This window comes from Octopus sinensis, linkage group LG23 (assembly GCF_006345805.1).
Source record: "Octopus sinensis linkage group LG23, ASM634580v1, whole genome shotgun sequence".
NCBI lineage: Eukaryota > Metazoa > Mollusca > Cephalopoda > Octopoda > Octopodidae > Octopus > Octopus sinensis.
Window position 1 is genome coordinate 26,573,351 of NC_043019.1, and position 27,009 is coordinate 26,600,359.

The 27,009-nt window shown below is 38.6% G+C and overlaps 1 protein-coding gene across 2 annotated transcripts in view; it reads left to right on the top strand.

The window, feature by feature from the left end:
• The first annotated feature begins 436 nt into the window (after window positions 1-436).
• LOC115223670 (leucyl-cystinyl aminopeptidase-like) overlaps window positions 437-27,009 on the top strand; it is a 102,010-nt gene continuing 75,437 nt past the window's right edge. For both annotated transcript variants that reach the window (XM_029794343.2, XM_029794344.2), the window contains exons 1-2: window positions 437-874; window positions 17,386-17,740. In XM_029794343.2, coding sequence (XP_029650203.1) covers window positions 712-874; window positions 17,386-17,740 — 518 coding nt within the window. In that variant the 5' untranslated portion in view covers window positions 437-711. The remainder of the gene's footprint in view (window positions 875-17,385; window positions 17,741-27,009) is intronic.

A 27,009-nucleotide genomic window follows, 5' to 3' on the forward strand; every position in this document is an offset into this window, starting at 1 on the left:
TTTTTCATTATTCTTCTCTTTCCTCCTCCCCCACACTTAATCTCGTCCCGTAATTTCCCTTTGTTGTATCTGTTCCTCGCCTGCCCCCATTTCACAATTTTATGTAAACTTTTTCTCCGTCTTCGACACATCCGATACTCTTTACATACTGTCACCATCTCTCTCTCACTTTCTTTCTCTCTCTCTCTCTCTCTCTCTGTTTGGCAAACTTTTACTATCTCTGTTCTCTTTCTCTCTCTCACAGAATAGTGTCTCTCTTTCCCGGTCTAACTTTTACATTCTCTGTCCTCTTTCTCTCTCTTTCTCACACAAGAACATACTCTCACTTTCTTTCATTCTTTCTCTCTCACTCTTCCACACACACACACAAACAACTACCACATCTTGCCCCCACTCCTTCTCTACGGTCAACGTTCTCATGCTCTCTCTCTCTCTTACACATACACACGCAAACAGACACACCGTTTCGCTACAAACTACCTTACAAATTTTCTTTCTCTGCCGTTATCTTTCACTGTCTCTCTTCTTTCTCCCCTACTCTCTCACATACACACATATATACATCTACATATATAAGCATCACCGAAACATCAGAGCAAAAATTCCGGTGGTTTCTATTACTTCAGATCGCGACGTCTTACAATTGTCGTCTGCTTTTATTTATAAAACGAAACCACATTAAACAGAACAAACACAAAAATCATTTTCGAAATGAAGAAGTTTACAATTAATGACTCCATGGGGACTGACGACAAATCTCGTAAAAAACGCAAAAGAGCAATAATATGTCTGGTTATTTTCATAATCATTGTTCTTTCGTTAGGCCTAGGGATACTAGTTCACTACTTATTAAAGGATAAACCCCAACCGACTGGTAAGTACTCTGTTCTACCATTTATCCATTGCTTGCTAAAAATATTAATCAAACCTTTCCTAAATCGCAACCACTTGTCTTTAACCCTTTGTATCCCCGAAGCATTTTCATATGTTGGTCCTAATTGTCTATTCTTGTTTTCTTCAGACATTTAGTTAGCCTTTGTGTCATACGTTTTTGAGTAATACAAAGGCAACTTTTATTAAGTCCCAGGTTATTCTGATCAACTCCTTCGCGTGGCTTTTAGAGGCCCCTTGCAACATTTTGTTTCGAGGCGCCATCAAAATTCATAATCTACGCACCTTTTATTCGTAGCTATATTTTACTTTATTCTATCTGAAGTTCAATCTTTCACGTTATCCTTTGGAACATCTTGAATAGTACAAGTTATATTTATTTACAAATTTCATCAAGCAAAACATCCAGATATGAATAAAAGAGCACTTTTATAATCCAGGCAACTTTCAAAGACAAACACAGCGCACTTTCGCTTCGCGAAATCATTGATCACTTCAAAATAATCAAGCTGAGAGCAAAGTTCGTGTTCAACAGATATCACAGACAATCCACAAAGTCTGCTACACGTTCGAAGTACAATGTAATATTTTTACAAGAACTTTGGCAGGTACAATGTATCACTATTTTATTTCTTGAAATTTTCAGTTAACATGGGTGATTTAATTCTTGTTCAAGATTTTAACCAAAGAAAATAGATGAGTCATCAACGTACTTTGATCTTTACATGGGACCCTCCAACCGCGGAAGTCCTCTGCGACCGCAGGGTTTGCAGGGGCTTAGCGACGACCCTGATTCTGATAGTTGGATAAAAATTAGGAATGTGTATCATATATGATTTATGGACGATAAGGAAATACGACCCGCGTATCACATGCAACGTGGAGGCGCATGACTTAGTGGTTAGGGTGCTGGACTTACGATCGTAAGATTGTGGTTTCGATTCCTGGACCGGACACTGGGTTGTGTTCTTGAGCAAAACACTTCATTTCGCGGGGGTGAAAATGAGTAATCCTACGATGGACCGATGTCTCGTCCAGCGAGGAATATATACATTCAGAGAAATCGGTCCTAAGCTCTTTGCGGAATAACATGGACTAACCATCACATGTAATACACGAAACAGACAAAGTGTTAGAATAAAGAACGACACACGGACAATGATAGAGCAAAATAGACAGAATGGTTCAAGGCGGGAATGCTTTTGATAATCGCTCATCGTTATTACCATTGTAGTCATCATTATATCATCAACATTATTTATCTATTCATTTATTGTTTAACCCGAGGTCAATCTTGTCGGGCAGACTTTAGTTCAAAGACATTCTTATTTCTTCATTGCCCACAAGGGGCTAAACATAGAGAGGACAAACAAGGACATTAAGTCGATTACATCGACCCTAGTGCGTAACAGGTACTTAATAGGCGGCGAGCTGGCAGAAACGTTAGCACGCCGGGCGAAATGCGCAGCCGTATTTCGTCTGCCGGTTACGTTCTGAGTTCAAATTCCGCCGTGGTCGACTTTGCCTTTCATCCTTTCGGGGTCGATAAATTAAGCACCAGTTACGCACTGGGGTCGATGTAATCGACTTAATCCGTTTGTCCCCTCTGAGTTTAGCCCCTTGTGAGTAGTAAAGAAATAATTTATCGACCCCGAAAGGATGAAAGGCAAAGTCGACCTCGGCGGAATTTGAACTCAGAATGTAACGGCAGACGAGATACCGCTAAGAATTTCGCCCGGCGTGCTATCGTTTCTGCCAGCTCGCCAAAGACATTGTAGCCATGCATTTCTCGTCAACTATTTATACACACACGATGGGTTTCTTCATCTAATAAATTCCATCGGCAAACTAACGGTCATGTCAAAGCCAAAGTAGAGCTAACACTTGGCCAATGGGCCGTACAGTGGGACCGAACTTGAAGCCACGTATTTATGAAACCGTGCCCCCCACCACACACTCATAACGTATTTTATCAAAAAATTTGCGTTGTGCGTCTGTGGTAAGAAGTTTGCTTCATCAGACCATATTTTTTCGAAAATGAAGAGGGGATCACAACGGCAGTTTGGATCGATACGTTGAGATGTTTTCGTTGCACCTGCATTGAACAATCTTCAGTAACTTCACGATGGTGCGACATCGCACACTAAAAGGCAATCAATGGCAGCTGTGCAAGATTTGTTCGGTAACCGTGCCATCCCAAGATTCGGTGACATTTTCCTGTTTTTTGTTGGTTTTTTTCAACGGTTCCCATTTTTTTTTGGAGTGGGGGGGGGGGTCACCCTGTATAACGGGCTTCTTTCAATTTCCGTCTACCAGACCCACAGGCAGGCTACGCTTCGTTGGTGTTCAGTGTGTCTGTATACTGTCACGTGACGAAGACTATTTAACCCATTAAGTCCCACTGTCCTATAAATAGGACACTAAACGAGAACATTAAATAAGCTATATCACATTGTGTCAGTGTCCTATTTATAGGACACCAAGTATTTCCATTTCTACTTGAAGTAAAGGAGTTTTTTTTTTCATTTTAACCTGTTTTCAATCATTTCTAAAAATTTAAAAGTAATATTCAGAAATTTAAGTATTCTGGGACTTAATGGGTTAAGGTGTCATCACGTGACGACCACTAATTAAGGTAAGTAACTATGGTGTGTCGATAAACGGTTTCAGAGACTGTAGTTTGGGTTAGTATCGTACTCACACACATATATATGTAAACAGAGTTAGTGGTTATATAACCGACTAAGGGATAAAATATCCGTATGTATTATCGGTATCAGTTACCCGTATTATAACCGGCATTGGTTGCGGAAACGGCCGTAAGATTTGTTACGTCATCTATATGTTTTATTTTATTTTATCTAGTTTCAGCTCACGAGCTGTGGCCATGCTGGGGCACCATTAAAACAGCTATAAATATGGTCCAATCAATGTGATTGTCAATCCGAGGTCTTCTCCATTTTCTGACTATCTATCTATCTATCTATCTATCATATACAAGAATATACTTGCTATCTGCGTCTGTGATTGCCCCCCCCACTATCACTTGACAACCGATGTTGGTGTGTTTACGTCCCCGTCACTTAGCGGTTCGTCAAAAAGAGTCCGATAGAATAAGCACTAGGCTTAGAAAGAATAAGTCCTCGGGTGGATTTCTTCGACTAAAGACGGTGCTCCAGTCAAATGACTGAAACAAACAGAAGAATAACTAGGCGACGAGGTGGCAGAGTGGTTAACGCGCCGAGCAGAATGCTTAGCAGCACTTCGTCCGTCATTACGTTCGGAGTTCAAATTCGACTTTGCCTTTCATTCTTTCAGAGTTCATAAAAAGAAGTCCCAGTTGAACAATGAAGTCGATGTCATCGACCTGACCCCCCTCCTTCGAAACTGCTGGCCTTGTACTAAAATTTGAAGCCTAATTAATTAACCTCACTGACAAAAAAAAAAGAAAAAAAAAAGCAAATCAACAAAATAGTAGTTATACAGGTTTTATTTCTCTTCCTAACGGTTCCAAAAATTGTGTTAATTAACAATAAAAAAAAATTAAAACAAAATATATTCACATTTTAATTATTTAAATTAGGTTCTCTACAAGCCGCGCTTTGTTTCTCATATTTACGTTTGGTCCCAACCACCCCCTTCCATCTTTCCATTCACTCCTCCTCCTCCTCCCCCTCGACAACAACAACACCCCCGCCCCCACCACCACTCCAGTTCAAATTATTGTTTCTTCCTCCTCCTCCTCCTCTTTCAGCCACATGCATATTTGTTACAAAGTTTCTTCAACCAACTAGAAATCGTAGCTAAGTTCTTCCTCGAATGTCAGCCCGTCGTCGTTTGTTTATTATTATTCTTTTATCTGTTTCAGTCATTTGACTTGCGGCCATGCTGGAGCACCGCCTTTTTTAGTCGAACAAAATCATCGACCCTGGGACTTATTATTCTTTGCAAGCCTAGTACTTATTCTATCCGTCTCTTTTGCCGAACCGTTAAGTTACGGGGATGTAAACACACCAACATCGGTTGTCAAGTGATGTTGGGGGGACAAACACAGACACACAAACACATATACATATATATATATACACACGACAGGACTGAACCCGGAACCATGTAATTGGTAAGCAAGCTACTTACCACATACCCACCATTTTTTTTGGTCTCTTAAATATTCTCTCTTTTCTCTTTTACTTGTTTCAGTCATTTGACTGCGGCCATGCTGGAGCACCGCCTTTAGTCGAGCAAATCGACCCCGGGACTTATTCTTTGTAAGCCCAGTACTTATTCTATCGGTCACTTTTGCCGAACCGCTAAGTTACGGGGACGTAAACACACCAGCATCGGTTGTCAAGCAATGCTAGGGGGACAAACACAGACACACAAACATATACACACCCACTTATATACATATATACGACAGGCTTCTTTCAGTTTCCGTCTACCAAATCCACTCACAAGGCATTGGTCGGCCCGGGGCTATAGCAGAAGACACTTGCCCAAGATGCCACGCAGTGGGACTGAACCCAGAACAATGTGGTTGGTTAGCAAGCCACTTACCACACAGCCACTCCTGCGCCTATATATACTGCATTTTGTGGCATTATTTCAAGCCAGCCGGCTTTTTTTTTTGCACAAACTGCACGTTCATTTTTCTCGCGTACGCGTAGTATCGATCGCAACAGCTGATGTATTTGCGCGTACAAATGCACGTTCCCACGGCTTTATCAATCGCTTTCTTACCTGGAATCGATTTTTGCAATTTTTTCAAGACTTATACACGCCCTGATACCGTCGGTATCTACGTATCAAAATTGAGTGCAATCGGATGGAGGATGCCCGAGATCCTAGAACACACACACACACAGAACAGATTTTATATAATAGATATACAAGTAAAAGTAAGATCCAAGGATCGTGGTGTAGGAAGTCAGTAAGCTTCAAGCAGTCTGTAGAAGGTATAGAAAACAACTTTCAGGAACAGTAGCGGTTTCTTAACGTAGAGGGTTGTAAAGTTTCCCCGTATCGAAAGTTCAATAAGCTGAAAAAAGTTATTTTATAGTCCACGGTTAGCAGCTGGGGTTGATGTGTATGCGAATAAAAAATCCAGAATTAGGGAACACAGTTGATAAAATCCAGGCTACACATCTACTCCATTCACTAATTTTGGACCGCTGAACTCTACAAGACGTTTTTCATTCTCTCTATCTCTGTTTATTTCCTCTTATTCCTTTCTGCTGAAGAGCGTAGGCTCGAAACATAAAATACTTTTTTCATTTTTCCCGAGCGTCAAACTAATACACTTGCTTGTTGTTCATACACCTGTCTTCGTCTTTATATATATATATATAGCGTGAAAACATGGACAGGTTGGTCATGTTAGGGAGGTCTTTGATTATTGGTCAGCTGGATCAGAGACAACCTTGGGTTAAAAAACAATACCAACAACAATAATTTACTTCAATGTATTCCGTTACAGTTAATCTCTCCCCCACCCCCGTTACACTTAATACACCAACCAACCTTATACTATTTGGTTGTGTATCACTATTGCTACTTAGCTCTACGTCCACCTTGGTCAAGATGGAGATTAAGGGACCAAAATTCACTCGAGCCGTGCCCACCCCATCCATTTCCATCTTTCATTAGGAATTGAGTAATCCTCATTACATTATCCGATGTCTCCGTTTCTTTTAAATAATCGTTCCAGCGGCAGGGGTTGCTCGGTGGTTAAAATGCTTGCTTTGTAAACCACGTGGTTTCCGGTTCAATTTCACTATGTGGCATCTTCTTCTCTGCTACAGCTCCTGGGGGGGGGGGGCGACTGATGTCTTGTGTGAGTGAATTTCGAGAGAAGAAAACTGTGCGGAAGCCCGTCACACGGACACAGACATACGGACGAGCGCGCACTTTCTCCCTGCTCCACCACTTGAAAACCGATGTTGGTTTGTTTACATTCCTGCAATTTAGCCGTTCGACAAAATAAACCGATACATTGTAGTAGTAGTAGTAGTGATTTTATTTGGAGGAGCAGTAGTAGTAATAGCATTGGTAGTAGTAGTAGTAGTAGTAGTAGTGGTGGTGGTGGTGGTGGTGATGATGATGCTAGTAGTAGTAGTCTCAGTTGCTGTTTCACGACATTGTTATCAACATTATAGATTACAGATAAGTAAAGTAAGAGGTTTATCTCAGCCGACGTTTTTCTTGGAAAACAAAACCTCACTATCATTGCTTATTTATTTATTCAAAGCAGGGGTTCTCAACCATTTTTTTTTTTTTTATCTATGATTACTGTTTTATTCTGGTGGCCCCACCCCGCCATGGCCATTCAATGTTTTAAAACTACTTTTATAGAAATTTCTTTAAAAATTCCTATTTTATTTTTTTTTCTCACGTTAACTTGTGTAGAGAAGTGCCAGAGAAAGAAACCTTGCTGTGTGTGTGTTTTTTTTTTAACAATACAGACATCTAAAACAAGACTTTTTCATGGACCCTTAAAATACTCAGTGAGGGCGCGTGGCTTAGTAGTTAGGGCATTCGGCTCATGATCGTAAGGTTGTGAGTTCGTTTCCCGGCGACGCGTTGTGTCCTTGAGCAAGACACTTTATTTCACGTTGCTCCAGTCCACTCAGCTGGCAAAAATGAGTTGTACCTGTATTTCAAAGGGTCAGCCTTGTCACTCTCTGTGTCACGCTGATTATCCCCGAGAACTACGTTAAGGGTACACGTGTCTGTGGAATGCTCAGCCATTTGCACGTTAATCTCACGAGCAAGCTGTTCCGTTGATCGTATCAGCTGGGACCCTCGTCGTCGTAACCGGCGGAGTAAAGAGAAAATACTCAACCATTTTTTTCTTCTATCTATCCTTAAATCCTTAAAAATGCTTCAGCCCGAACTATTTTATTCTGGTGGACTCCCATGACTATTCAATGTTTAAAAACTAGTTCTTTAGAAACTTCTTTAAAAATTCCAATTTTGTTTTTCGCACATTAACTTGTGTAGGTTGATCGATGTTAAACATTGAAGAAACCTCGCTGTTTCTTGCAATACGCAACACTATATACATCTATAGTAAAATTTTTCAGAGGTCCTTCAAATACTCTTGTGGGTACCCAATTGACTATTTTGCTGTGTGGAACCCCAAAAATCTTATATGGACCCTCAGGGGCCATATGGAGCCCAGTTGAAAGCTCCTGATTTAAACCATCTCCCTCCGTTTTGTTTCATCATGTTGGTAAAATGAAGGTAACTATTGCAGAATATGGCGATGAAACAGGATGCAGGTGCAACACAAAATAGTGTCTTGCTCAAGAACACAATATACAGCCCGGTCTGGGAATCGAACTCCCCTACATCATAATTAGCGTATCGCCAGCATGGCGTAGGTGTGTCACGAACGTACGGAAAACCAATATATAGAATACCCAATACCAATTTGTTTCAACTTTTCAGAATCTGTTTATTAGCATAGCGAACATGTCAATGCATGTACCTACCGGCTATCGTTTCTTACTTAATGTTTGGAGGCGAGATTAAAAAAAAAAAAGCCACGGGTAACTTTCATTACATAACGCACGTTTTCATTATATTTCATTCAGTCTAAAAGAATATTGCAAAGCGCTATTGTCTGAAGTAAATTTAAAATCGATTAAAAAATGTTCAAATCCGCACCTGTTTTAGTGAATACACTGCAACTGGTTTCAAATTGCCAGCATTTATTGCTTACCTATAATGGTATTACGCATTACTGAGGGTGAACTAATAATTATGAAATCACAATAAAACTCTTGCCACACTTGTCCCTTTGTTCATTAAGGAACCGGATGTTCTAATTAAATGCAACATGCCATTTCTAATTTTATCGTGATTACTGATGGTGATATTAATTACATGTTTAGTTATCATAACTTTATGATAACTCAGTTTCATTCATAAATTGTATTTAAATTACCCATGTTGTTGTTTGTTCCTTCTCGAGCCGTGAATGGTGGCTCGTAAGGGCTGGTTTCCCGGTTTCATTGGAGTATAGGTTTCCCGCCTGGACGGGACGCCGGTCCGTCGCAAGTGAGCTGCTGGATGCAGGAGGAAAGAGTGAGAAAAATTTGTGGCGAAAGAGTCAGCAGAAGTTCGCCATTACCTTCTGTCGGAGCCGCGTGGAGCTTAGGTGTTTCACTCATAAACACACACATCGCTCGACCTGAGATTCGAACCCGCGATCCCTCGACCGGGAGTCCGCTGCTCTAACCACTAGGCCATTTGCCTCCACTAAATTCAGAAGAAGACATTTCCAATGAACAAAATTCAGCAGCTACAAAGGAAACCACTCAAACGACTGTTGAACGCCCTGCATCAGTGAGTGAGAAGGGCACAGGAAAAATGTTTAAGCCTCGTTTATACAACAAAGATTATATAAAACTGGGATTCACATTTTCTGGAAATGAAAACAACCCCAGTCCCCTGTGTTTAGTTTGTGGGGATATACTTGCAAACGAAAGTATGGTACCAAACAAAGTGTCATTTCAGTACTAGGCAGGGAAATTTGTCAACAAAGCCTGTGGAATACTTCATTGGACTTTCAAAATATCTAAGAAAAAAAAAAAAAAAAAAAGCAGGCTTCGATGTTCACAAAGAGAATGAAGACATCAGACAAAGCTCAAGGGACAAGTTACTTAGTTGCTCAAATAATTTCCAAAAACAAGGAACGATATAGTATTGCTGAAAGGAATTTTGCTGTGTGATTGTTCGAACAATATTTGGACCCGAATTTGAGGCAGAAGTTAATAAAATTTCTCTGGCAGATAACACAATTGGAAGATGAATTCAAGATGTCTAATGACATTAACCCTTTCGTTACCAAACCGCCCAAAGCCGCCCGAAAAAAATTTTGGTTAATGTGACCAAACCGCCCGAAGCCGTCCGATTTTACCTCTTCATATTTAAATGAGAATATCAGAGCAAATCTCTTTAGTACATTCGTGAAAACACGTGATTATGCTTCGTAAACAGTTCATCTACAGTTTTGTACAAAGATCGACGTGTAATTTTAATTCCCTGAATTTTGGTAGATTTTTTTCCACATTTTTTTCGGCATCGATTTCTCTTCAACTTTGAAAATGGATTGGAGTTTCATGTTATCAAGCTTTGATTCTGAATTGGAAAATTTGTGAAGCAAATACTGGGTACTGTTGTGGATTTAGTTTTTATACAGGGAAACTAATGTTAGTCAGCATGGCTTAGAGTATGATGTGGTCTGGAAATTATTGTTTGAAGCGATCAATGCGGAAACAAACCTACGCAAAATGTAAACAAACACAAAATGGGGGTTCAAATTTCGGAAAATTTGTGAAGCAAATACTGGGTACTGCGTGGATTTAGTTTTTATACAGGGAAAATAATGTTAGTCAGCATGGCCTAGGGAACGATGTGGTCTGGAATTTATCACTTCTATACTATAATCAGGGCCGTATATTATTTTTTGACCGATTTCTTTAGTTCGGTCAAACTTGCGGTGGATTCCAGTATTTCACTTTATTCCACATTTATGGTACACCTGTTGTGCATTAAATTCAACTGATGATATAGTGATGTGCACAATTCTTCTTTATCAAAATTTTGTTGCATACCCATTTGAATATTAGCTGATGATTCATTTTCTATGGTGATGTTTAAACAAAATTTTAATATTTTTACCTTTTGCTCAATTAAAAATTTTAATATTTTTACCTTTTGCTCAATTTACCTGGATTTACCTGTAATTAAAGTCACTTTGAGACAAAAGTTATGCAATAGAATTGATTAAGAACCCTTTCTTTAATTATGTTCCAAATATCACATTAATATGTTGATAAGTAAAAAAGTTACAGTTATTTAATGAAACAAGCCTAGATTCATGATTATTTTAGAATTTAATTGAAACTCATGAGGGGTGTATTTTGGTCAGAAATATAGTAACGAAAGGGCAAATGAAGAATATTATTGCAGTTAGACGAATCAACAGATGTCAGTGGGTTAAGCACAATTGATGGGTTTTATACGTTTTTATTCGTAATGACAGAATTATTGAGCAATTCTTGTGTTGTCTAGAACTTCTACTGAGAACTAGAATTGAAGACAATTTTCAAGCTTTAAATTTCTTCATGAAGGAAAATAATTTGTTATGGTCAAACTGTGTAGGAATATTCACAGATGGCGCACCCTCGATGGCAGGGTCAATAAAAGGTTTTATAAATTTAGCAAAAGAAGAGAATCCAAATATTATAATTACTCATTGTTTTTTTGCATGGAGAATCGTAAATTGCGCAAATTGTTGAAGATGAGTTACGAAGAATTATAAATGAAGTGGTTCAAATGGTCAATTACATCAAAAGTAGACCTCTTAAATCAAGCTTATATGCTCATATTTGTGAAGAAGTGGGAACAAATTTCAAGAAACTTCTGCTACGCACGAAGGTTCGTTGGCTTTCAAAAGGTTGTGTGATTTGTCGTGTATAAGAATTGAGAGAAATGATGCTTAAACTTTTTGAAGAAAATCAACAGAATAGGCGTAGGAGTGGCTGTGTGGTAAGAAGCTTGCTTACCAACCACATAGTTCCGGGTTCAGTCCCACTGCGTGGCACCTTGGGCAAGTGTCTTCTACTATAGCCTCGGGCCGACCAAAACCTTGTGAGTAGATTTGGTAGACGGAAACTGAAAGAAGCCCGTCGTATATACGTATATATATGTGTTTGTGTGTCTGTGTTTGTCCCCACAACATCGCTTGACAACCGATGCTGGTGTGTTTACGTCCCCATAACTGAGTGGTTCGGCAAAAGAAACCGATAGAATAAGTACTAGGTTTACAAAGAATAAGTACTGAGGTCGAGTTGCTCAACTAAAGGCGGTGCTCCAGCATGGCCACAGTCATACGATTAAAGCAAGTAAAAGAGTAGAATGAAATTCACAATCTGATTCAAGATGAACTTTGGTGCATCAGATTGGCAAATCTTTCGGACATATTTGAACATTTGAATAAAATTAACACAAGTATACAGGGAAAAGCAGAAAATATCTTAACATCGGCTGATAAAATTTGTGCTATGAAAGACAATTTGGAAGCGTAAAGTAAAAGGAAGAAATTTTGAAATGTTTTCCAAAACTTGTGAATACGAGCTAAAATATGAGATCATCTCGTTAAATGTTGACCGTTTAACATTGCTTAGAGTAAAACTTGATTATTATTTCCCAAATATTGAAATCCAAAAATACGATTGGATCAGAAATCCATTTCTTTCAACTGTAACGATTGATTTTTCACTTACCAAAAAAAAGAAGACCTAGCTGAAATCAAGAGTACTCGGTGTCTGTTATTGATTTATGAAAAAAGCGAATTTACAGATCTTTTGGCTTCATGTTTCAAAGAAGCATCCAAACCTAGCTAAAAAAAAAAACATAATAAAGCTTTACAAATTCTTTTGCAGTTTTCTACTGCACGCACTTGCGAAGCATCTTTTTCAGTAACGCTAAACTTAAAGACATCGAAACGTGGAAACTTGAAAATGCTTAACAGTGAAATGCGAGTGTCATTATCTAACATTCCATCAAATATTCAAAATCTCTGTCCTTCTCATCAACCTCATGTCTCTCACTGAAATACTAAGTTATAAAAGTTATCTTTATATATAAAAGTGAAGTTGTGTGAGTGTCTGTCTCCTACGATTTAGATTCCTAACTACTCCCACATTTTGCGGTGCAGTTTAACCAAAACCGGGTATCTTATAGTTGTGATTCATATTGAGCCCTTCTGGGTATTAGCGCGCGTCTACGATTTTAAAAACAATTTACCATTATTTTTTTCCATTTTAATGCATTTTTTCGCTATTATATAAGGGAAGTAACTCTCTAAAAATGTCTACGATGAGTGAACGATTTAAAAAAAAATTTACCATAATTTTTTTTCCATTGTTTTTGCTATTTTTTGGCTATAACTCTCTAAAAATGCTTTATAGTTATTTCCCTTACAAACCCGAGCAACGCCGGGCGATACTGCTAGTTTTTTATATTAATTGTTACACATATTTACAGATTATTATCGATAAATAATAACTCACATTTCTCTTGGAAATGTGTGTGTGTGTGTGTCTGCGTATGTTTGTGTTTGTGTTTGTCCTACCATCACTGCTTGACAACTTAGCGGTTCATCAAAAAGAGGCTGATGGAATAAGTAATAGGTTTAAAAAAAAAAAGCCCTGGAGTCGATTTGTTCGACTAAAATCCTTCAAAGTGTTGCTCCAGCACGGCTGCAGTCAAATGCCTGAAACAAGTAAAAGAATCTGGCGATTTAACTGACGCCAACAAAACCACCAGCAGGGAAGTAAACTTCAAGCATCGTTTTGAAAGTAATTGAATAAAATTATCATTAACAGGAATTTAATCCCATCTACCACTCACCAAAAGCGCTTCTGTAAAATCTTGCTTGTTGATATCCTGTCGCTTACATTAAAAATAGTTTTTGTGCTGTTTCGTTCTACAGTTCACTTAGCGACATGTCAAAGTTTATAAGTGTATCATCCACATGCTCATGTTGCTCATTAAATAATCCACTTTCTTGGGTTCTTCTTAGCTCATGTAGTGACGGAAGTTGCTAATTTTAACATCAAATTCCTGTTTCATAGGTTTGCAATGCATCTTCTCAGAAAGATAGGAGTCAGGCAGTAGTGGCTAATGGAGCCACCTCTATGAACACACAAATAGTGAGCGGTGTTCCACAGGGCACTGTCTTGGGACCACTGCTTTTTATAGTGGCCCTCTCAGATATGCCATCAAATGCCCGGATAGCCACCCTTGCAAGCTATGCAGATGATACGAAAGTCTCGCAGAAAATACAGAACCCCAGCGATGTTGCACACCTGCAGCAGGAGTTGGACTCAATTTACAGATGGGCTGAGGATAATAATATGCAGTTTAATGCTGAAAAATTCCAAGCCCTGCACTACCAGCATCCAAAACTGAATATGAAACTTACAGAGTACACCGGTAATCCAGAGAAGATTCAAAAAGAAGATCGTCTCTTTGCAACAGCTCAGCTACTGGGAAAGGTTGAAACTGTTAAGACTTTACTCCCCGGAGAGAAGACGGGAGAGGTATGCAGTAATATATATCCGGAAGATCCTGGAAGGAATTGAGCCAAATTTTGGCATTGAAAGCTACACCAATACCAGAACGGGACGACACTGCATAGTGCCAAAGGTCCCAGCAATGCCATCACGCTTCAGGATCATTTACTACAACAGCCTGGGTTTCAAGGGCCCACAGCTTTTTAATATTCTCTCAAAGAGTCTGAGGAACTTGCACAAAGTAGATGTAGGGGTTTTTAAATCAAAGCTGAACCTCTTCCTGTCGAGAGTCCCAGATGAACCTACCTCGCGTCAAGAGGTGCAAATGAAGGTAGCTATATCAAACTCCATGCTTCACCAAGTGCCACATATTAGAGGAGGCTCTTAGTAATAACAGTGTAGCAAAATGGCGGTGCATCAGCATGTCCACAGCTCTGAGCTGAAACTAGAGAATATATATATATATATATATACACATACAATGGGCTTTTCCGTCTACCAAACCCACTCACATGGCTTTAGCCTGCCCAAGGCTATAGTAGAAGACACTTGCCCAAGGTACCACACAATAGGACTGAACCTGGAACCATGTGGTTGTAAAGCAAGCTCCTTACCACACACCCATACCGTGTGCAATCATATATAAACCTCGCCCACAAATGTAAAACGGACAGAAACCTCTCCCATTTTTCTTCTTAATCAGAACACATGTAAGATATGTGTTTAAAGGTCAAAACCTAGCAAGATAAAGCCACCTTTACAGTTAGATCAAGCTGTTATCTACACTTAAACGCACGCACCTTTCCTCTCTATCAAGAAGGGCCTCATCTGGATTTTTATCACCCAGTAGCTAACCCACCCAACCCCCACTGCCACTGAATACATAAAAAAGGAGAAGAGGTGTTGAAAAGTTTAAACTATCATGTGTATATGAATGCGTGTATGTATGTGTATGGTTGCAGATATGTATATGTGTTTGCACATATGTATATGTGTAAATTTTGTACATATGTATCGTGGCACTCCGTCTGTTACGACGACGAGGGTTCCATTTGATCCGATCAACGGAACAGCCTGCTCGTGAAATTAACGTGCAAGTGACTGAGCACTCCACAGACATGTGTACCCTTAACATAGTTTTCGGGTAGATTCAGTGTGACAAGGCTGGCCCCTTTTTGAAATACAGGTGCAACAGAAACAGGAAGAAAGAATAGGAGAAAGTTGTGGTTAAAAAGTAGGGTTCGCCACCACCCCCTGCCGGAGCCCGTGGAGCTTTAGGTGTTTTTGCTCAATCAACACTCACAACACCCGGTCTGAGAATCGAAACCACAATCCTACGACCGCAAGTCCGCTCCCCTAACCACTGGGCCTTTGCGTTTCCACAGTACATATGTAAATTGTACAGATACATATTTGCGTATGCAAATATGTATGTATATGTATGTGTATGAATGTATTTATGTGTTTGTATGACTGTATATGTATGTGTGTATGTATGCGTATATGATTATATCTATGTATGCTTGTAGATTGTATGTATGTGTGGGTATGTGTATGAGTATGTATGGTTACATGTGTACATTGTGTGTATGTAATTGTGTATGTATTCGTGTATGTGTATGTGTGATTCTATGTATGCCTATGTACGCATGTATGTATGTATTACGTTTGTATGATTGTGTGTATGTATATGTGTGTGGGTGATTGTATGTATGCATATGTATGTTCAATGAAAATCACCTTCCTTACCTAGCTGACTCTTGCGTTGCCAATGACCCGACCTTGCAACAGGTTGTACTGGGTTACAGGTTGACAGTAGCACCAAGAGTGACCCGACGTCTCTACTGTGCTGCACGCGCACGTCTGCACACACGTGCGCGCACACACATGCGTTTTCATTCATATATACATATGTATAGTCGCATGCATGTATGCATGCATACTAGTGTGCGCGTGCACATGTGCATTAGCGCACACGCGTATACAAACACAAAACAAGCGTTGAGGATTGGTAAGCATTAGGGGTTGGTTGGTAGCAGCGACCTTGGTGCAGAGTAGCAGCTGATGCTAAGATGGTATAACCGGGTTCTTGGCAGTCAGAGCCCTGAAATTTGCCAGAAGGGTATATCTCTGGTGACAGCAATAGGATAAATCGTATTTCTTGTTGAGGGATACTGCAGGTTATTAGAGGCTATGCAGCTTTTCGCAGAGGCGGAGCTGGCAGTTGGGGGCACCAGGTGAATATGATGGCGCTCTGTCGACAATAGTCCACTTGATGCTGGGTATTTCATCTTGGAAATCACGGAGTCTCCAGAGAAAACGAGACAGGGAAGTAGAGGTCTCTCTATCCCTGGATCTGAACGTGTGCATATGTTGGGAGTATCTTCCTTTGAAATTATTAGCTGTCATACCCGTATAATGCCGAGTAATGCCATCGGATCGTGTAAGGGTGGCTCTGTATACTATGACTCTCGAGAGACAAGATCCTTCTAGAGGGCACATGGTGGGATTTCGGCGGTTGCAGACTGGGATTGGGGGTGGTGTGGGTGCATTTTTATGTCTGTTGATGCGTACGATGTTGTCTAAGCAGGAGTAGCTCACGACACCGTGTGACCTTCGTCCACCAATCGCAGCCCACCTCATGGTAATAACAATCAACTTCTGTCATTGAAATCCAAAATGGCTGACGATTCAAATTCGTTGGTACCAACGAATTTGAATGAAGATAAAGAAGATGCCTTGTACTGCAACCACTGCTTTTATGGCAAACATCACAACATAGAGATGCCATCGAAGGATAAATGTAAAATCCTGCCAGTCCTGTGGGATGAGCTTTTCTAGTAAAGATGACTACATACCAAAGCCAAGAAAAGTCACAGACTATCCATAATGCTAGATCGAGTTAGGAAATGAATTCTGCTTTGACACTGAAGATTCTTAAGTAGGTCCCAAAGGTCAGAGAGATATCAGGAGCCTCAACCATATCTGTGCAGTGTTTTAAATTACCCCAAGAAAGGTTTTTAAGATGGCTGCCTCCCAAAACTGTCATCAACACTCTTCTTCCTCTTTTCTTCATCCCCTTCTTCATCGTCACTGTCTTCCTCCTCTCTTTAGTTACCTATTTCTTTATTACCCACAAGGGGCTAAACACAGAGGGGACAAACAAGGACAGACATAGGTATTAAGTCGATTACATCGACCCCAGTGCATAACTGGTACTTAATTTATTGACCCCGAAAGGATGAAAGGCAAAGTCAACCTCGGCGGAATTTGAACTCACAACGTAACGCAGATGAAATACCACTAAGCATTTCACCCGGCGTGCTAACGTTTCTGCCAGCTCACCGCCTCTCTTTAGTTACCCTCACATCTAACCCAACAACTTTTTTTTTTATTCTACTTACAGAGGAGGAGGTGGTCGAAGATCTTGCGGCGTTATTCCCAGTAAAATACACCCTGGAACTTGATCCTGATATGGGCTCAGGCATTATGTATGGTAACATGGAGTTACTTATGCGATGTACCAACAGCAGTTCTAAGGTAGTGCTTAATAGTATTGGAATTTTTGTGATTAAAGAGACTGTGGTGATTTCAGAAATCAGTTCCAACCAAATTTTGAAATTTATGATCACCGAGGAGGACCAAACGATAACTTTTCAACTTGTTAATTCTACTTTTCGAGCTGGTTTTAATTACACGATTTCATTGGATTATGATGCGAACATCAATAAGCAGTTTCAAGGAGTTTTCCAAACAGGACCGTAAGTACTAAACAGTTTTCCAAATTCTTCTAAATTACATTGCTCATGCGATGTGCATGTTCCGTTCATAATCAAATGAATTTGGTGGACAGAGACTGTGTGGAAGCACTTTACATGTACATATGTATATATATATATATCCCAACCACATGGTTCCAGGTTCAGTCCCATTGCATGGCACCTTAGGCAAGTGTCTTCTACTATAGCCTTGGGCTGACCAAAGTGTTGTGAGAGGATTTGGTAGGTGGAAACAGAAAGAAGTCCATCATATATATATTTATAGATATATATATATATATATATACATATGTATGTGTATCTTTGTGTCTGTGTTTGTTCCCCATCATCACTTGACAATCAGTGCTGGTGTGTTTACGTACCTGTAACTTAGCTGTTCAGCAAACGACAACGAGAGAATAAATACTAGGTTAAAAAAAATAAGTCCTGGTGTTAATTCATTCAACTAAAACCTTTCAAGGTGGTGCCTCAGCATGGCTGCTGTCAAATGGCTGAGAAAATTTTTAAAAAAGACTATGTGGTAAGAAGTTAGCTTCCCAACCACATGGTTCTGGGTTCAGTCCCACTGTGTGGCACCTTGGGCAAGTGTCTTCTACTATAGCCTCGAACCAACCAAAGCCTTGTGAGTGAATTTGGCAAGACATAAACTGAAACAAGCCTATCGTCTACATATATATGTACATATATTTATGTGTGTCTTTGTGTCTGTCTTCCCGCCATCATTTGACAACCGATGTTGGTGTGTTTATGACCTCCGTAACTTAGTGGTTTGGCAAAAGAGACCAATAATATAAATACTAGGCTTACAAAGAATAAGTCCTGGTGTTGATTTGTTTGACTAAAGCTGGTGCTCGAAAATGGCCACAGTCAAATGACTGAAATGTGTAAAGGAGTAAAAGAGTATATATGCATACATACATACATGCATATGTATATGTATATATATATATATATATATATATATATATGATGATCATCCACTCGTAATGGAGGGAGATCATTGCTGACCTTCAGGAACATTGTGAGTGGGTGTTTTTATTTACACAGGAATATAGATGTCACTGTAACCTGACCCTGGACTCATCTTAAAAGTGCATCCTCTTAATCTAATCAGGATATATTTTCTAAAGTACAAAATTCACTTTTTTTTTTTTAGCTGTTTCTACTTGTATTCAGTTCTTTTGTGTGTGTGTTTATGTATGTGTGTGCATTTAAGTGTGTGTGTATACATGTGTAGGTTTGTAACACTCCCACCAACATAAGGACAAAAACTGAAACTATATTTAAAGAACAGATAGAAAAAAATAAATACAGTTTGAAAATTGATTAAACAAGAAACTGAATAATTTGTAAATACACAGACCGATAGAATAAGTACTGGGCTTACAAAGAATAAGTCCCGGGGTTGAGTTGCTCGATTAAAGGCGGTGCTCCAGCATGGCCACAGTCAAAATATTAAAATAAACAGAAAACAGAGGCAGAGGTGAGGGAGCAACAAACAAGGTGTATTAGTTTGACACTCAGGGAAAATGGAAATGTCTTTGATGTTTCGAGCTTCTGCTCTTCTTCAGGGAGGAACTAGAAAAGAAGACAATGGAGAGAGGGAAGACAATGAAGAGAGAGAAATGAAAAATATGTCTGGATTAACAGTTTTGTGTGTGTGTGCGTGCATGTGTGTGAGTACATATCTATATATATAAAACTGTAGTTGTGTGTGTCTGTCCCCTTCGATTTAGATTCCTAACTACTCCCACATTTTGCGGTGCAGTTTAACCAAATTCGGGTATCTTATAGTCGTGATTAATATCGAGCCCGTCTGAGTATTAGCGCGCGTCTACGATGAGTCTACGATTTTAAAAATAATTTAACATCATTTTTTATTCCATTTTAATGCATAATTTTTCGTGTGTCGATGGCGGCGGAGTTGGCGTCCATGGTCACACCTGCACCTGTTTGCTTCTCCCCCTTCTTCCCTCCCTCATGAAGCTGTGGGAAAGGGAGTGTAAGGAAATCAACGTCGTAAAGCGTTGTCAAGGAGACCAGCGTTCTTTTAGAACAACGACTTCATGGCTTGAAGACACCAAAACAGAAATGGCTAAGAAAGCCCGAATTGGCATCTATAAGGGAAGTAACTCTCTAAAAATGCTTATATAGTTATTTCCCTTACAAACCCAAGCAATGCCGAGCGATACTGCTAGTATTCCATATAAGTATGTGTGTGTTCCCTTGTCTTAACGTCTTGTGACGGCTGCAAACGAGCATCGGGATCATAAAAGTGAGGATGCTGGTTTCCAGTCGCCCATGACAAACATGTCTAGCTATGGGGAAATATTATGTTGCTTGGAAACAGGTGAAGGTTGGTGACAGGAAGGTATCCAGCCTTAGAAAATCTGCCTCAACAAATTCCATCTGAACCATCGAAGCATAGAAAAGTGGGCATTAAAAGATGATGATATATAATGTATGTATAATGATATGTACATTGATATATAAAGTTTCACATATTATACTAAACACTTCACAGAATATTGAATGTGTGTGTGTGTTTTTGTCCCATCACCACATGACAACTGTAACTTAGTGATTCAGCAAAAGAGACCATCAGAATAAGAACCAGTCTTTAAAAAAAACAAAACAACAACAATAGTACAGGGGTCAATTCATTTGACTAAAAATTCTTTAAGGCAGTGCTCCAGCATGGCCACAGTCTAATGACTGAAACCATTAAAACAGGAAAGACATTGAAAATTAAATGAAATAATCCTTTCTACTAAAAGATTAGGAAAAAACAAAAAAAAAAATCTATTTTAAAATAAAATAAATAGAAAGAGAAAATGAGTATAGACTGGTGCAAATTTATTTTCCAACTAACAGCAATACCAAACCCTTGAAATTCTTGAAACAATCTGCTGCCAGAACCTTTATGACATATATTTCAGTTAGGTTGTAATGTCTTACAAGCATCTGTTGACTGATAATCTTACATAAAAACTTTATTTAGTGTCTCAGCAAACATTCTTAATGTGTCATTTCAGTATACGCAGTTCTAATTGATACTAGATACTAGCATAGATAAGGGGCGCGGGATGACCTCAACTTCACGAATGATCCAGAACTAATCTGAGACATATTGATTAGTGGAATGGAATGTACGTATGGTTGAATAGATATGGTGATAAGTACCTCCCTTTCATTTTTATTATTTATTTTGGGAATGGAATGAAAGGGAAAAACAAGTTCAATGTTGTTATTTAGGCTTTCTGATTTTTATTTTCTCATCAAGGATAGCGTTTGTGAAAACATAGGTCTTGAACTTGCTTAAATAAATAACTTTTAACCAAGGAATGAGTCTAGAAATACGGATGGGGAAGGGCTTACAGCTGATTTAATTGAACTTGGTATACTAGACTGCTGTTAATTTTATCAGTGCCAAGATGATGGAAGGTAAACTCAAGGTAAACTGAGAACGTAAAGGAATTTAACAAAATATTTAGTTCAGAAAGCTACCATTTCTGTCATTCCAGCATGACCACCCTCACCTCTGAAATAAATAAATAAATCCCTGTAAACTGATTCCAGTAACTGAGTTTCAGGTCAGTTCTTATCAAGCAGATGAATGATCAAAGACATTCTAGCCATGCCCATCACCTATCATCAGGCACTTTATTTTGGACTACTTTATCCAATATATCCTTCCTGTTACTTTTCTAAAGATAGTAGGATGGGATTTGAGATTGAGCTACTATTTCTAGGAAGTCAGACAACGCTGTAGAAGCTCCTTTATATAGTTGTGAAGAAGTAAAATTAATCTGAACACAGAGCTTTGGGTGGAATGGTAAAAATTATAGACTGTACAATAGTTAGTTATGGCTCATTAGGTTTTACATTTAAATATATATTAGCCTCAATTCAGCCTATGATCAAAGACATTCCAGTTATGACCATACTGTTTATTCCAACAGTATATTTCGGAGTTCATTATCCAATGTCCTTTTTTATAAAATACAAGAAGGTACACAATTTGAAAGATTTGGATATTTCTAGCAGATTGCACAATCATTCAGAGGGTCCCCCAATGGCATATACGGATCTTATATAAATGTGTGTGTGTGTGTGTGTGTGCGTGTATGTATATGTGTGGGTGTGTGTGTGTCTATACATGTGTATATGTATGTGCATGTGTGTGTGTCTATACATGTGTATATGTATGTGCATGTGTTTATATATATGTACATATATACACACACACACATATACATACATGCATATACACACATGCATATACATGTGCCCACACATATACATACACACAATATTTTGGCTTTGTGTGTAACATGAAATCAGTCAAACATTAAATTGAAAATTTGGTCTATATTTTTTAGTAAAGTAACAAATTATTTATATATATGTCATGTAGTATAAGAGAGAAACATAAGATCTATTTTAATAAACCAGTGTCCATCAACCACTTAAGCTGCTTAACTTTACTTTCGTCTGTGAAACATTTGGTTCAAGATTTAACTGAAAAATCTCTGTATCCTAACAACTACTTCTCGGCTGAGACCACAGTCAAGCAGATCTTGTTCTGTGGCCAGGATGAGTTTCTTCAGACTTCCAATTCCATCTTGAACAAGGTTAATTTCTTCAGGGCTCAGATCCAACATTTTTAGTGTTTCATGCATTAAGGTCACACTGGATTTGAAAGACGCTTGGATGCTTACAAGCCTTTCTTTGAGAACTTCACTAACAGGTTTACACATGACTTTTGCAATGTTTAACATTGCCTGTGAACAGAAAAGAAACAATATTTAAGAAACTATCATAGAAAATACTGATTCTATCAATGAGAAAGAAATATAAATTTATAGAGCAGAGCCAAAGTAGATTTCATTAGTGCTGGTCTCATGTAAAATGCACCCAGAGCACTGTGTAGAGTGATTGGCAGTAGGAAGGGCATCAAACCATGCCAAAACAGACCTCACCAGTGCTGGTGTCATGTAAAGAGCACCCAGTCCACAGTGTAAAGTGGTTGGCAGTAGGAATTGCATTCAGTCATAAAAACCCATGCCAAAGCAGACCTCACTGGTGCTGGTGTCGCATAAAAAGCACCCAGTCCACTGTGTAGAGTGGTTGGCAGTAGGAAGGGCATTCAGCCATAAAAACCCAATGTCCTCTCAACAATTAGCCAAAAATAATTTTTAAAATGAGAATATCAGAAATGAACTCAACTGCTCTCACAATCGAGAATACTGAAAATGAACCCAACCACTCTCAAAAATTAAATAAAGAAAAATAGGGAAAATAATCCAGAATCCTTGTCCAGAACTGGATTAATACCAAAATCTAATTAGTTCATGCTAGTTACGAGGCCAGGCATCACTGAAAGTTTCATCAGATATCTTGTCCATGGACAAACAAAGTAACAAACATGACTGAAAACAATAACTCCACCTTCGCTAAGGCGGAGGTAATAATCCTTTCTACTAAAGGCACAAGGCCTGAAATATGGAGGAAAGGGTCTAGTTGATTACATCGACCCTAGTGTTTCACTAGTACTTAATTTATCGACCCTGAAAGGACCAAAGGCAAAGATGACCTCAGCGGAATTTGAACTCGGAACGTAAGGACAGATGAAATGCCACTAAGTATTTTGCCCGGCATGCTAACGGTTCTGCCAGCTCGCCACCTTCTTAGTAATAATAATAATAATACTTTCCACCATAGGCACAAAGCTTGAAATTTTGGGAGAAGGGGCAATAGATCGATACTAGGGTTATAATTATGGGTGACACTTTCATACGACACTGCTATGGAAAATGGGATTTTTTTCTAGCGGTGTCAAATGAAATAATTATGGCCCTAGTCTCGATCTATTGCATTTCAATCTATTTTAGATTTAGGGTTAGAGTTAAGGTTAGTTAGGGTTAGGGGTTGGGGAAGGGTATCTTTTTTTCTTCACAAATGTAAATAAACCCAATCTGTTTCTTAAAGGAGGGACATATTCATTATGCACAGAATGTTATTTACCTAAATGGACGTTAGTGATTGGTTAAAATTGCCGAAATGCAAGAAATTTCAAACGAAATATCTTACAACCTATAGAATTTTTTCAATAAAGCCAAGAGAAAATGATGTTTTATAAACACATTCTACCAGTATACGAAATTTAAAACTTTTTAGTTACCTAGAAATTATGTTACAAAGTGCCGTTCAAAAGGAAAAGATCCAAAAAACGTTTTATTCTAACACATTCTACCAGTATACGAAGTTCAAAAGTGTTTAGTTAACTAGAAATTGTGTTGAAAACTGCCGTTCAAAAGGAAAAGATCCAAAAATTATTTACTTTTACTCTTTTACTTGTTTCAGTCATTTGACTGCGGCCATGCTGGAGCACCGCCTTTAGTCGAGAAAATCGACCCTGGGACTTATTCTTTGTAAGCCCAGTACTTATTCTATCGGTCTCTTTTGCCGAACCGCTAAGTGACAGGGACGTAAACACACCAGCATCGATTGTCAAGCGATGCTAGGGGGACAAACACAAACATACACATATATATACATATATACGACAGGCTTCTTTCAGTTTCCGTCTGCCAAATCCACTCACAAGGCATTGGTCGGCCCGGGGCTATAGCAGAAGACACTTGCCCAAGGTGCCATGTAGTGGGACTGAACCCGGAACCATCTGGTTGGTTAGCAAGCTACTTACCACACAGCCACTCCTGCGCCTATGTAAAATTTTTTATTTATTTTGTTTTATTTACTTTGCTAGGGCGTCGTTGTAGGATCAACTAGTCACGACTAGCTTGCGCGAGTACGCGCACCGGGACCACTCTTCTTAAGTCGTACCAGTCTTTATCTTCCTATGCATGCATGTATACATGCAGGCAGACAGGTAGAAAGATGTTTGGCGGAACAACTGGGATAAATACGACAAAATGGACATATATAGTTATTTTTAATCAGCAGAAAATACGAAACTGACTCAAGTGAGAGTTTCATACATAGCAATCATAGTGACTTTCTGCCGATTAAAAGTGCGAGCGTGTAATTGTGTGTAAATTAAGCAGAAAATGGAGATTTGATCCCTGATAAACTCATGTTTATCTTTGCCATTGCCTGTAACCTATGAGCATAATATGCTTGCATATTTATGTCCAGGGTTAACACGGGTAATTATACTGGTAGTAAAACGGATATTTTTATCCCTCAGACAGTTATTCCAACCTCTGACTCTACTAACCTTTATGCAGACGATTTGATTTCGTTATTTTTCCTTCTCTTTGCCTGTGTGTTACAAATATTGTTATCTGTGGAGTAATATCTGTAGTAAAAAGGAATGAGCTGTCTTTGGCTGCTATTTCTAAATTTTCGATACGTGGTTTGCTTAATCCTAATTATATTTATAAATATAAAAAAACTTTTTGTAAAAGTTTCTACCGATAATGGTTCTCTTTCCATACCGGAACTACTTGGTAAAATTTGTTAATTTTAAATTAATAATTATTTACCCTTATATATATATATATATATATATATATCTTCCGCAGAGGTCGACTTCGCCTTTCATCCTTTCGAGGTCGATGAATTAAGTACCAGTTACGTACTGGAGTCGACCTAATCGACTGGCCCCCTCCCCCAAAATTTCGGGCCTTGTGCTTAGAGTAGAAAAGAACACACACACACACACACACACACATATATATATATATATATATATATATATATATATATATATATATATGATATGATATCTGAAATAAGCAGATGTTCTTATGTTCTTCAAGAGCTTGGATTTTAACTCAGTCAGGCAGACGGATGGGTGGATGTGAGTAATATAACCTATATTTGATTCTGAGTTCAAATCTCAACTCGATAGATTTCATTCCTCCCAAGGTCGTCGAAATATCAGAAACAGAACCAGAATCAATAAAATCGACGAAAACTCTTAAACGTGTTCTTCTAACATTAAAAGAACAACGAATTAATATCAAGTATATTTATCTAAAATGACTAAATTTCTTTTCTCTTTCGTGTTCGTTTTGCTTAGATCCCAATAAATAACTGCTTGGAAAATAAACCTAGACTTATTTAATTTGGAATGAGTTTTGGTAATTTGTATGAGAGAAATTGATGCTGAGCAATAAATTTTAGTATCCGACTTACTTCAACCACAGATTGGCCATTGTCATTCAAGACAGGAATCACTTGCAAGCGGCTTTCCAGAAATTTCAGTTGGATATTCTGTAGAGATTCAGTGGCAAAAGAATCGAATACAGAATATCTTAAGATCACGAAACACCTTTGATGAAGTCTGGAAAATTTTTCCATTCTGTTTAGTAGTTCTATGCTTGTATCAGAATCATTGTGTTCCCCCTGTTCGTTGGTGGAAGCTAATCTGGTCGACTGAGGTGGACATGTTTGTCGTCTGCTGTTAAAGACATCGTAGACGATCAAGAAAGCAACGGACGAAGAAGGAAAGATGCAGCTGTCTTTTATCACTGTACTGCTGAAGCGAATGAAGTAATTAGAGTCGCGTAACAGTGCAATAATGTCACTGTTCGACAATGATTGATGAATAATAACAGGTTTCGCTTGTTCTCTTCGATCTTCTTGATGATTCATGTCGTTAACGGAAAACCGTGTTTGTCCATTCTTCAGACGGAAAGTTATTTTTCTGGAAAATGTGTAACTTTTTTTCTTCTTGGAATGCAACAATTATCTAATTTAGTTGTGAATCATCTTATTTCATCATGACCGAATAAAAACTTTATGAATAAAATATTAACAATTTCCGGTACTTCTCGTAGTCAGGCAATGACATTTACACATAATGGAGGTAATACGCAATATTTATATAAAATATAGATACTTTATCCCACTTATAAGTAAATAATTATATTTCTAAGCATTATGTTTGATAATTATAACAAATATGAAAACATTTTAGCTTACATGGAAAATTACCATTTCGTAATTTTCCACGTAAATATACGGAAATGCGAAATGATCAGAGCTTAAAAACCGAAAGCAGAGATGAAGATTATCTTCATTGATTTGTGTTAATATTTCTTAAATTTCACGAATTCAGTCTTCATCTGTTTCATACGTCTTTTATAAAACGTTTCTAATGTTAAAGCAGCTGGACATGGTGATATTTCGGGGAAATATCCGTAGTCTGCTGTAGCGAACAGTTCTAAAGATTTTCTCTTAGTAAAGATCCCATTTCTTGTCTAGTTGTTACTTACATC